Here is a 13,294-nt window from a genome sequence, read left to right on the forward strand (position 1 = left end):
AAACAAGCAAATAGAACTAAGGGGAAACCCTAGATCCAATTATTAAAGCGGAGACGGGAAAGAGCGAGAAGACGAAAAAAAGGAGGAAACGGAGACAGGAAAGAAGATTCCACCGAATGGGAAAAAGAGAATACAGATAGACAGAGAGGAAGAGAGAGTGAGAGTTTTTTTTTTCCTCGCAAAACCGGTCGGCCACGGGAGAGAGAACAAGGTGGGGGTGAAGGTCGAAATAGCGAAACTGCGAGGCGGAGAGGTCGCGGGAGACAAAGAGAGAGAGAGAGAGACGGAGAGAAGGAGAAACCGGAAAGATTTTTTTTTTTTTTTCCAGAACCGATCACGGGAGAGAGGCGTAGGGAGAGTGGGAGGTGTGGAGCAGAATAGAGAGGCGGAGAGGGAGAGAGGAGTAGAGGAAGCAGGTGGAGGTGGAGGTGGAGGAACAGAGGGAAGTGTGGAGTAGAACAGAGAGGCGAAGAGGGAGAGAGGAGTAGAGGGATCAGGAGGAGGTGGAGGAACAGAGGGAAGTGTGGAGAACAGAGAGGCGAAGAGGGAGAGAGGAGGAGAAGTAGCAGGTGGAGGTGGAGAGACAGAGGCTCTCCACCTCAAATCGCGGCGGCAATGAACAGTGTCTTCAGAGCGTTGCTAGGGTTGCAGAGCATCACTAGATCTAAAGACTACTACTAGCTAACATCCCTACCATTTTATTTGTGAGTGGTACATTTGAAATTAAGTCATTGTACTCTTTAATTTTGTTAAATTTCTCCACTATTGATTTTTCCTCTTTATTTATTTTAATAGAAAATTTAGATAAGTATTGCAAATTCAAGTTAATAAATTTAAAAAAAAATCCAAAAAAAAAAAGGTTTTCAGATCGTCAGATTTAAAAAATATTACTAAATAAAAAAATTCTTGTAAAGATTTTATTCAAATGAATTCTATTTTTAAAAATAATTACAAAATCTCAACTTTTATAACATTTTTTCCCCCCCAATTAATATTCTACCATAAACTACTCAAATTACTCTCAGGTCTTTCATTGCAAACAATAAAACTGACCAGTAAAAGATAAGATATTATCAACCCTAAAATTGTCAAAAAATTGAAAGAATTGATAAGCATTTTTCACAAGTTTTTATATAGAAAAACGTAACAAGCATATTAGGTAGATGAGAAAAATTATCATAAAATTTGAGATTTGATTATTATTTTCATAAATCCATCAAAATATAATTTGTTTAAAAATATTTTATTGGGTAAATATTTTTCAAAATCTGACCATCTGAAAAATCTTCACAAAAAATAACTTAATTTGAATAATTTTATCAGATGGATAACAGTAAATCGTCTTCACCATATCCACATCCACATCCCATTAGTAACCTAGCAGATTCACACACCCATATGGATGTAGATGCGCATTCGAAAATCCCTTTCCAATTATCCATTTAAACCCTTACTATTGAACTAGAGTACCAGATTATTCATGCTAAACAATGGTAAAAGCTTTTGACAATCCTGTGATTGGGAATTTCTAAGACTGCTCATTCCAATTAGCTTCAATTCTAACTCAAACAAAAGTAAGAGTATATTCCCGCTGAATTGCTACCTTCATTGCCAGATTTTACTTTGGACCACCCTTATGTAGCAGCACATAACACACTCTTGGCCTCATTCTATCTATAGGGATCCCAAAGCCAGCCTAACTGCACTCGCCTACAAAAGTTTCCTTGGACATTGAATTACACGGTAAGACCTTGAGGAGGTGCAGCCGCAGATGCCTTAGGCTTTGGCTTCTCCACTACAATAGCCTGTGTAGTCAGGACCATTCCTGCGACAGAAGCTGCATTCTGCAATGCACACCGAGCCACCTTAGCTGGGTCAATCACCCCACTTGCAATCAAATTCTCAAACTTGTCTGTCATGGCATTGTATCCGACTTCCCACTCACTTGCCTTGATCTTCTCTACAACCACCTCACCTTCCACACCAGCATTCTGAGCGATCAAGGATGCTGGTGCTACTAACGCCTGGAAGATGAAGAGAAAAATCAGAAAATTATACAACATATGACTTAATTTGTTTCACAGTAAAACTTCCCATGCAAACAGAATCATACTACTTGAATTAACATTCAGATAAAGAGTCTTCATATATGGGAACAACAGAGTTACAACCATAAATCACCAAATCATCACTGAATAAACAGTCTGTTTTGCACATAAACATAATTCCTCTAGTAACCTCCTTGTTTAAGATTTAGAAAACCATCCCCTGTTCCCGAATGGAAAAAAAGAAAACCCACAACCTAGTCACCCGAAGTTCAATTCGGAAAAATCAAATAGCGAAAAGAGATTTCTAACAAAGACTCGTCCAAATAGAAACATCCAGTCATGGGTTGTTTGATGCAGTAGCCTTGTCCTGGCTGGAACACTTGATCCACTCTGAAGACCCAGACCAAGGGCTGGACCTAAACCAGCTTTTCTGGTCAGGCTGGAATTGGTAACATTAAAAATATTTATTTGCTTCCATATGGGTAGATTTCGTATGGTTTTCTCAGGTTGTTTGTTATTTTTCAATATGGGGTATGCTAGTTTCTTATTTCAGTTGTTTCTATTCTAGCAGAGTTTCTATCTTTGAAGCAAGACGTACTGCCTATTCAGTATTGTAACTGCATGAGAACCTCATCAGTTTTGAGTTATGAACTTGATTAACGAAGGAATTGTTTGGAAGCTCCATCATGAGTGAGTGAAATGTCATTTCCCCTCTTCCCCTTAGCCTTCCTATTCTCCTAATTCTCTCTGTGCAACCTACCATCATAGGCCCTTCTCAAGTTTGCATTATTTCACATCAGCACTTTTCCAGACCCATGTGAAGTGCAATAATGCTCAATTACATACCATGGTGATTGTCAGCAGTAGCTGTCTCCAAATAAGCTATTCATGGTTGGGACTGGTGGCAGGCCACGTCCAAAGCCCCCCAAAAGTTGCATGGTGAACAACACTAACCTCAAGGTTACTCTTAGAAAATTGGTCACCTATTCTACCTGTGAATCAAGGATACTATTCTGTGCAACATCCCCACCATGAAAGTCTCATATTCTTCTCAGGCAAACAAGGCTATTTGATAAGAAGCTCCAACATTGTGGATGTGCAAACCCCTACTTTTTCAACCATGACAACAAAACCATGAAATTCTTGCTATCAAGGATTTCCGTAACATTAAGCTCTTGAGAACAGCAGGACCATTCCTCCTCCAGCAAGTTGTTTCACATGGTCTCCAAGATCACCCTATCCAAGCTCAATAGATTTTCCAAGGATAGACCTAAACAAGTTTTCTTATTCCAGTTGATTCTAGTCTAGCCAAGTTTTACTATTGCCCATCTATTATCATAACTGTCTGAGGAACTCGAAGTTATGAGTTATGAAGTTGAACATCCAGTCATGGGCTATGCAATGCAGTAGCGTTGTTCTGGCTGGACCACATCATCCACTTTGGACCTAAACCAGCCTTTCCAGTCAGGTGGGAATTAGTAATATTAATAATATTTATTTTCTTCTATATGGGGTAGATTTTGCTTCTATATGGGTAGATTTTGTATGGTTTTCTTAGGATGTTTGTTATTTTTGAATATGGGATACGTTATAGTTTCTTATTTCAGTTGTTTCAATTGTAGCTGGGTTTCTATTTTCTATGCAAGATTTATTGCCTATTCAATAGTGTAACTGCATGAGAACCTCATAAGTTTTTGAGTTATGAAGTTGATTAACAAATGAATTGTTTAGAAGCTCCAGCATGAGGGAGTGAATTGTGTTTTCCCCTCTTCCCCTAAGCCTTCCTATTCTCCTAATTCTCTCTTCAGTGCTGCCTATCACCAGAGTCCCTTCTCAAGTTTGCATTATTTCATATCAGCATTTTCCCAACCCAGGTGAAGTGCAATGCTCAATTACACATATGATGATTGTCAGCAGTAGTAGTCTCCAAATGAGCTTTCACAACCAGTGCTGGTGGCAGAGCCACATCCAAACCCCTAAAAAGTTGCATGAATGACCAACACGAACTTCAAGGTTACTTTAGATAATTGGTCACCTATACACCTGTGAATCAAGGAAACTATTGTGTGCAATATCCTCAATCCTCACCCCGAAAGTCTGTCATATTCTTCTTGGGCAACCATGGTTATTTGATAAGAAGGTCCAATTGTGTAGTGCAAATACCTTTTTCAACCATGAGAACAAAACCATGAAATTTCTTCCTATCAATGGTTTCCCTAACATTAAGCTCATAAGAATAGCAGGACCCCATTCCTCCAGCAAGTTGATTCACATGGCCTCCCCGGACCCTTTTCCAAACTCAACAGATTTTCTAGGTATTGGGCCTAAATGAATTTTCTTATTTCAGTTGATTCTATTCTAGCCAAGTTTCTACCATTGCCTATCTATTATCATAACAGTTTGAGAAACTCTTGAAGTTATGAGTTATGAAGTTGATCAATAAAGAAACGAAAGAGAGCTATGAGTGTGAGTAAACGTTTTTTCCCCTCCCCCTTCTCCTTCCTGTCTCCTTATCCTCTCTTAGTGCCAGCCCACCAAAGCAGGATCTTCTCAGGTTCACAATATTATGGCTAGAAGAAATTCTGAGGTATGAATTCCCAATCCTCCTATGACCCATTCATTACAAGTGCTGAGTGTTTCTAAACCAGTTATAGAACCATATGCCAAGACAATGACCTTCCTATCAGTTTCACAGGGTCTTCTTACCTTTTGCACAATGTCAGCACCAAGCTTTTCATCTGCATCTTCGAGCTTGTCCTTGATTGCGGGGACATGACTGCTTAGGTGAACCAGAGCTGTCCCACCGCCAGGTACAATCCCTTCCTCGATGGCAGCAAAAGTGGCATTCTTGGCATCCTCAATTCGGAGCTTTCGATCCTCAAGCTCAGTCTCTGTTGCAGCTCCCACTTTTATGACAGCAACTCCACCTGAAAGCTTGGCAATTCTCTCGGCCAGCTTCTCAGAGTCATAAACAGAATCTGTCTCAGCCAATTCCCTTTTTATCTGTGCAATTCTAGCTTGGATCTCATCCTTGGTTGCAGCATCAGCAATAATTGTGGTTTTGTCCTTTGTAATCGTGACCTTTCTTGCCACACCAAGTTGCTCAACTGAGGTGTTCTCAATTAGCAACCCCAGATCACTAGCTTGATACTCGGCTCCTGTACAGAGATGTTAACAATTAAGACAGAAACCAGAGTAAACTGAACAAGAATTTCTCTCATAAAAAAATATTAAAAAAATAAAGAGAGAGAGAGAGAGAGAGAGAGAGAGAGAGAGAGAGAGAGAGAAGAGACAGAAAGAAAGACCATGAGATTTGATGGTGGATGAAGGATGTAATTTTAAGTATGAAGTGAATGGTATGGATAGAATTTAAATAAACATTTATGCAACACTTGAAGCCAGCCTAGATAACTGTTTAAGGGGTTTGGGGGAGGGAGGGTGAGAAAGAAGAAAAAGAAGCAAAAACAGAAAAAACTATTCCAAGCAAAGGAAAGAAAACAAAAGAATGTACCAGTCAAAATTGCAATGTCTTGAAGCAAAGCCTTCCGCCTTTCACCAAAACCAGGTGCTTTGATAGCAGCGACATTGATAATACCACGTAATTTGTTCACAACTAAAGTAGCCAGAGCCTCCCCAGTAACATCTTCAGCGATAATAAGCAGAGGAGACCTGAGCTGTGAGGTCTTCTCTAACAGCGGGATTAAGTCCTTTATCAATGATATTTTCTGATCAGTCACCAGGACCCTGGCGTTTTCAAATTCAGCTACCATTTTCTCCGAGTTAGTCACAAATTGTGGGGAGACATAACCACGGTCAATCTGCAGACAAGCACAAATAGGTATAGCATCAGAAGTAAATAAGAAAGCTAGGACATAACAATAATAAAGACAAAACTGCAAACAGATATGTGACCGGAAAACAGACCTCCATTCCTTCCTCAACATCAACAGTTGTCTCGAAAGATGATGATGACTCAATCGACAAAACCCCATCAGGGCCAACCTTGTCAATTGCATCAGCGATCATGGTCCCAATATCCTCATCATTGCCGGCAGAGATTGTGGCAACGGCTGAAATGGGTTCAAAGAAAATTAGAAAAAATATAAAGAGGATAATATTTCAATTTGCATCTAATCATAACATATTGCTTTGGTAGCAAAACCAGGAATTAAATTCATACAAATTTGTATTTAAGCCATTAACAAAGTTCTATACCTTTAACATCATCACGGCCTTTAACAGTCCTAGCTTTCTTCTCCAACTCTTCCACTAGTCCCTGTACGGTTTTATCAATCCCCTTCTTGATTGAGACTGGATTTGCACCAGATGTAACACTCAACAAGCCTAATTTGATGATTTCACGTGCAAGAACTGACGCTGTTGTTGTCCCATCACCAGCAGAATCATTGGTTTTACTTGCAACCTTCAACCAAAGCGCAGATAAGTTCAAAACATTGTGAGCATCATTCTGGAAAACTGGAACACTTCACCTTTGTTTCTATATCTAACGAGATTCATTAGTAGGACAAGTGTTTTAGCTTCATTCAAAGTAGCTTCAGTTTTGGACTTAAGTGACTTTGTTTTCTTCATAAACTGACACATAACCTACAACTGAGGATGGAATTGAATGGTTGCATTTATCTTGTTGCCACTCAGAGCTGTGAGAGCAGGTCTATTTGCCCTCCTCTGAGCTCCTCTCTCGTTTCAGGTTTGATCCACTCCTTAGTCCTTATACCTAAACTCTTACTTGTCTGTTTTCTTTATTCACTTATTCTCATCCCCTATGTTCTTTATTCTGTCCCCTCCATTTTCTTACTTTTATTATCACTCTATGTTGCCAGTTTTCTCCTACAGACATCCTTATCAACCGTGAAGACCTGAACTTATCTCATAGTGATATATTTTTCCACATCAATGATTCTCAGTCAACCTCAAAAAACCTGGAAACTGATCATATCTATCCAAGCAAGCACCAAGAGAAACTACATCTTGACATTCATCCAGGGAAGCATCAAATTACAGTAGGTTCACATGTATCCACAACAAGGAGAGAGATCGGTATTTTGAATGAAGATGATAGAGAATATCCAGTTTTTCAAGATAGCAACTCAGTGCAGGATGCTTTTCACTGGCAGTGGCAGCAGAATTGGAATTGACAACAGACATGACTTCTTATCAATTCAAATTGGCACCTGAACTCTTAGCTTTACTCTATGGCTTTGATAAGCACAAAAGCCTAAGATTGATTCAAACAACTATCCTTAGAGGAGAATCCATCATCTAAACTGATGGCTATGTCCTTGGACCCTATTCTGGACCCAGAGAGAACCAATCCTACTGTATCTGATATCTCATCTCCAACTTTCAGTTGGACACTGGATGCTGTAAGACAGCACAATATAGTCATTTTACAGTCATAAGACTCTAAATGAATCAAAAGACAGAAGGAGCATCTGGAATGAGAACATTGGAAATCTTCCCAGTTCATTGAGCACATGTTCCACAGCCCCATGGAAACACCTTCTCTGGGAGGCAAACTAATGATGACGAAGGATGATCTGTTATAGTGGCTTAGAAGAGAGCAGGGTAGAAGAATGAACAAAAAAAGGGAAGGGAAATCAAATAGGAAAGAGGAGTGCACAAGCAGTGATGCCCAGCTAAACTGGCTCTCAAATTCATAAATTCAAAAGAGTGTAAAATAAGCACAGACATTATTTCCAACCTAACATAGTTCGTAAAATTGTACTAGACCCATGACTCAAAGTGGACCTCATCCATCTTGGTCAAAGGCAGCATATTCGTATCAACTCTCCTGGTGTTGAAAAAAACTTGCCACAGGTTTTGTAAAACGAGAGAATCAGCACCATCCAGTTGCAACTACAAATATGAACTAAGATGGGAGCGATGATCTAAACGCATCTCACAGTCAACTGGCTCACAGTAATTAGAACAACATCTCTTCAATGAGAATCTGATTATAAGGTTTCAAAACAAAACAGACTGTCAAGCAATTCTTCAATCTCAACTTCGGGCCATGCACATCGATTTGATCATTACCTTCAATTTCCACATTTCACTCATCTTTTGAAGACTTGTCATGCTTTGACATCATATCATAGAAATTACTGTTGCATTGTCAAACAGAAATTGTTGCTAATATCGGCAAGCTCCCGGAGACCAGTTGTCAAATTAGAAAGTTCTGTTTGCATTTTCTAAAACCCATCAACAATTGAAAGGAATAAATCATCGCAATCTATCTCCAAGGCTTGGACTTCTGATAATAATGGTAGAATTATAATAAGTAGGACTCTGTCAGTGGGTCATAATATTGTAAACAGCTGAAACTTTCTTAATGGATGTAGAATTGTAAACAATGGATTCAAAAAAACACAAGGAAGAATGAGTTACAAGGGGATAAACTTGGGAAAATGCCTAGGATAGAAAAGAAATAAAGTGACAATTCTGAATGTGAAAGGAAACGAATACAAGATCAATTGCAGGGCAGGTATCACTGTTACTGCAACTAGAGTGAGAGGGAGAGAAAACCGCAGATGAGACAGAAAATGGACTGCAGCAGTCAACTTCAACTAGGAAACAGTGTAAATCCCCAATCAGGTACCATTTCTTTTCCCAAACTTCTTCTCCCACTTTCACTGATATCCTTCTCTTCATTGTTCAGTATCTGTCTCTCATTCTCTCTATTGTTCAGTATCTATCTCTCATTGTTCAAAAACCTGCCATAGGATTTTCTACTAGAACCAAATTGGTCTGCCTTCATACAACCCCCCCCCCCAAAACCCCAAAAAAGAAAGGGAAAAAAAAAAAAAAAAAAAAAAAAACAGACAGAACATGATGGTGAGTAGGCATTTATGATGAAAAGAACGATGACAAGATAGTGCTTCTGGTTGCAATGGTAGGACTTAGGATTTTTAGTTTTTCCCCCACTGCTGCTGGTTGCAGATTAGGAGGATAAGAAGAGTGAGAGAGAATTCTCCAGCTCCGATATGAAGTTAATGCAGACCAAGGGTAATCTGCTACAGTGGACTCAAGAGAAGGGTTGAAAAGAAAGGGAAAGGGGAAGTTGCAAAAAGAACAAAAGAAAAGGGGGGGGGGGTGCTGGGAAGAAAGAGCACACACACACACACCATACAAGCTCTCTAATTATCAACTTGATTTGTATCTTTAATCCGTCTCTGAATACAAAGAATTAAATCCTTCGTAAAGGAAATTAAAAGACTTCTAAAAGAAAACTAATTCCCTATCTTAAAAACTATTTCTAATTAGGAAACTAAAAATAATTAGAAACCAAATATTCTACAATCTTAATCTTAACTTCTAAAATAAATAAAGAGAATAAAAATAAAAAGAAATTATTCCCCCTAAATAACCTAGTCCTCAAGTTCTACTAGATCCATGACTCAAACTAGACCTGGTTCGTCTTGGTCTAGAAACTCAATTGGGTTTGGATAGGTCCGGGGCAGGTATTTACATAATGGAGGCAACATGCTGCCAACCTGTCAAGTCTAGAGTTTCTTGGACACCAAATGTGCAAAGCATATTCCGCTCTATTTAATGTCCTCATTTTTATTTAATAGTGATTTCTTGATTTTTTCCTTCATTCAATTGACCTTCTAAAATCTTATCTCCTGGCCTTTAAATCTACCAAAAGTTTTGCTACTCATCCACAACTAAAATTTTGAGAATAGCAGTTTTTACAGGACGCAAGGACAGATGTCATCAAGTCTACAGCAATGACACAGACATTTATTTGAAGATATTTCCTTCCTTTTTCAAACATGGGGGAGTCAAGTGCCTTTATGAGTGAAAAAACATTCTTACCTCTCTAATAAGGGCTGCACCAGCATTCTCCATAGCATCTGCAAGTTCAATAGCTCGAGCAATTGTAACCCCATCATTAACCACTTTGGGGTTCCCAAACTCATCCAAGACTACATTCCTCCCTGCAAGAAACAAATCAGGCGGTTTAATTCCACCGATAGAAGCAAGATTAGCAAAAGCCACAAATATTCAGAACAAGGAGCACCAGACCAACCCATCACAAACACATTATTTCTCACAAGCGTAAAGACTATAAGATAAAAAATTACAGTGTAGCAAGGATGGGATAAAACATCAAGCAAATAAAATAGACATTGTGTGGGGGGCATTAAAAAAAATTTCAAGGAGAAAATAAACATCAACGATGGAAAATGATGAACAGATAATACACTTATTGTTTTAAGACAAAAATGAAATTGCAGATAGCATAGAACTACAAGATGGGTGTATGCTTGAGTGCTGCACCTTTAGAGTCTAGACAGCATCATTAAGAATATTGTAATAGAACTACTAAAAGAGACAGAATACCTCTAGGGCCCAGAGTAACTCCAACAGCATCGGCCAACTTATCAATACCAGCCTGTAATGCCGACCGAGAATTCTGATCAAAAGCGATGTCCTTTGCCCTTGCCTGCACAGAAAATCTCCTGTTTGGAGGCCTGTAATTCAGCTTTTGCCCCTGACTCACCCTCTGCCTTAAGCTCTCCTGCATCAATAAATCACAAATTCATTGACAAATCCAAATTATTCAGACAAAAGCGTAAAATAAAGGGGAAAGGCTAGTGTACTTGAAGAACAAGACAAGAGCTTCCAGCAGGCCAAAGAAAAAATTGGAAAAGCTACAGACGGAAAGGGAAAATCGTAAATAGACAAAGATTAAAACATAAATATAATGATAAATAGAAAAACGAGCCTGCAGTCAAGGAAATAAGAAGAGTAAATTAACCCGAAGCAACAACTACAATCAAATTCAAGTCCCGATCTAAACTTTGGACACATATTCCCTTATCCACAGAGTAAAGCTGAAAAGCATAAACTCATAAAAAGGGACAAAATCCAACAGCAACTTTGGGTAGGTAAATCAACAATTGAACAAGTAAGCAACAAACAGTGATAATTCACCTCCAAAATAATAACACAAAAGAAAAAAAAGCATAAAACCACAATCTTAACTATAATGCAAGGATGACGCAACGCATTTTAGAAACACTTCGATAGCCCTCAAACGAAAATCCATAAATTGTTATTGGCCCAAAAACGAATGGCCGAAGAGTACATGCCGTAGCTGGAAAAACATGAAGATGCCAACCTTTCCCTCCAATAGCAGGAAAAGGAACACAATCCAACTAAAAAATCGAAATTATTTTCTTCAGGAACTGTGAATTTCAAGGTTTAACGGAAATGAACACAAAACACAAACAAAAGCTACTTAGGAAATGACAGAAGATTAATGAGAAGAGATGAGATACGGAATACCTGTCCGGGAGAACGAAAGATTGAAACAGTTGCTATAGCATTAGCTGATGCCATTTCCAACGAGAAACAAAAGTAATTAGGGTTTCCGATGTAGTCTTAAGACTCTCAACTCTCTAAGGTCTCAGCTATTCTGCCAGCAACAGTATGGTGGATAAGGACTAGGAGTGAGGAAGGACGCTGCAGTGAACCGTTGTACGTTGTTTTCGGGGCGGAGTTTCCAGAAGATTCCTCACCCACGACTTCGAGAACCGTTGAGACGCAAGGGATTTTACATATTTATTTTTTTAAAAAGATTTTTATAGAAAAAATTATACAACATTGCCAATGGTAGGATATTTGAGCAATTAGCAACACAAACTCCCATGGGAGGTTTTGGATTGGCACCCATCCGGTGGTATATATATTTGTAATATCTATTTTTTAGGCAAAAGACCATTACAATCCCTACTAGCAATTATATATATATATATATAATCACCAAATAGGTGTGAACCCAAAACCTCCCAGTGGGAGGTTGGGCCTTTTTTTTTTGTTTTGGAAATGAGGTTCATCCTGGCCTTTTTCTTTCTTTCTTTTCTTTTTTTTTTTCTCTTTTTTTTTTTTTTTTTTTTGGAACATCTGGGGCCAGCTTACGCGCACCACGATTTACTTCCTCTGGGGGGAGCTTTATATTAATGCCACTCAGTGGGTGCGAACCCAAGACCTCCCCTAGGGATGTTGGGTCTTTAACGGCTTTAACATACCACCTTTGGCGGCCTTTATTTGTTTTCTCACTGGTACCTCTACTAGAGTCCGGCGATCCGTACGGGGAGCACAAAGTGCTCTTCCACAAGTACTAGGACTAATCGGTTATTTCTTTCATCGCCCCAAACATACCAATATTAGCACTGATGGTACGTAAATGTAACTCATTGTTCAAACAAAGCGGCTGAGAGTTAGCAAGCTACATTGGCCTCTTGGCAGGAGGTTCGCTGTCCCCCTCCTTTCCGGTCCGGCCGCGGTACGGCACCTGAACCCGAAACACTTCCTGACCACAAACATCAGTGGGGCCCACGATGAAAAACATATTTTAGAAAAAAATTAAAAAATAATTTCACCAGTGGGACCCATTGATGTTTGTGGTCAGGAAGCCATGGGGGAGCATTCTGTGCTCCCCGACGGGGAGAAGATCCGGATTCCCTCTACTAAGCCAATAAGAGTGATCCATGTGGTATTGGTTCAATTTGAAGTGAGGTGTGAAAAATAGGATGGGAAAAAGTAAACTTTCTACCACATGTAAATATTTGGATTATATGAAGTAAGAAAGCTTATTTGTTGATATGTCGTCCAGTTTTTCCATCACTTCTCTTTTAAAGGATCTATAAAAAAGTGAGAGGCACATCTACAAATTTTCTATAAAACTTTTTTTTTTCCTTTCCTTGTCCCCACTTGCCTCACCTCTCCACCAATGAATCTCACCTGTTTATTTTTTTCAAAAGATTTTTTCCAATGTATCATTTATGAGTTCAATGAAATTCATAGGTATGGGAAGAAGCCCCATCAAATAAAGAATTTTTTTTTCAACCATATTTGGATTGTTAATATGAAATAGAAGGATCACTATCACAAACAACACTGCTGTAAAATATCGATGTCTCGTTGAACCTTGTGAATCGCGTGAAAGTAAGATACTTCAAATTGGAAGGTCAAAGAGTTTCATTAAACGTTCTTAGTGAAAAAAATTTTGAGTGAAAGATCCCAGTGAATCAAATTTGGTCCAGGTTGCTCGCTGCCATCCCTGCCCGAACGGAACGAAGAGGCCCTGCCCATCTCTTTCTCCCCTCCTCCTAGGGGGCTCAATTGCACACACAAATATCTTGGTCTCCCATACGTTCGTTATAACGAATGAAGGGGAGACCACCGGCAGTTGCAAATGCTTGCTATCGCTGGTT

General features: G+C 39.1%; 1 protein-coding gene across 1 annotated transcript; it reads right to left on the bottom strand.

The window, feature by feature from the left end:
- Window positions 1-1,329: 1,329 nt before the first annotated feature.
- Window positions 1,330-11,632, bottom strand: LOC149023844 (ruBisCO large subunit-binding protein subunit alpha). The gene is made up of 8 exons (XM_089144318.1): window positions 11,364-11,632; window positions 10,416-10,593; window positions 9,888-10,009; window positions 6,264-6,471; window positions 5,973-6,118; window positions 5,560-5,866; window positions 4,755-5,206; window positions 1,330-2,024 (listed from the first exon to the last, which is right to left on the bottom strand). Exons 1-8 carry the CDS (start codon window positions 11,415-11,417, stop codon window positions 1,737-1,739), a joined length of 1,755 nt encoding a protein of 584 aa, XP_089000444.1. The 5' UTR covers window positions 11,418-11,632; the 3' UTR covers window positions 1,330-1,736.
- Between the last annotated feature and the right edge of the window lie 1,662 nt (window positions 11,633-13,294).

Source organism: Hakea prostrata, chromosome 2, assembly GCF_041222555.1.
Source record: "Hakea prostrata isolate BN-2017 chromosome 2, UWA_Hpros_2, whole genome shotgun sequence".
NCBI classification, from domain to species: domain Eukaryota; kingdom Viridiplantae; phylum Streptophyta; class Magnoliopsida; order Proteales; family Proteaceae; genus Hakea; species Hakea prostrata.

Bases quoted from the DNA above. Each gene is read 5' to 3' on its own strand.
- LOC149023844 (XM_089144318.1), bottom strand. From the start codon at position 11,417: ATGGCATCAGCTAATGCTATAGCAACTGTTTCAATCTTTCGTTCTCCC. The intron at 10,010-10,415 runs GTATTCTGTCTC...TGTTTCTTGCAG, and splicing joins AGTTACTCTGGGCCCTAGAG to GGAGGAATGTAGTCTTGGAT. The intron at 6,119-6,263 runs GTATAGAACTTT...AACCCATTTCAG, and splicing joins AGGCCGTGATGATGTTAAAG to CCGTTGCCACAATCTCTGCC.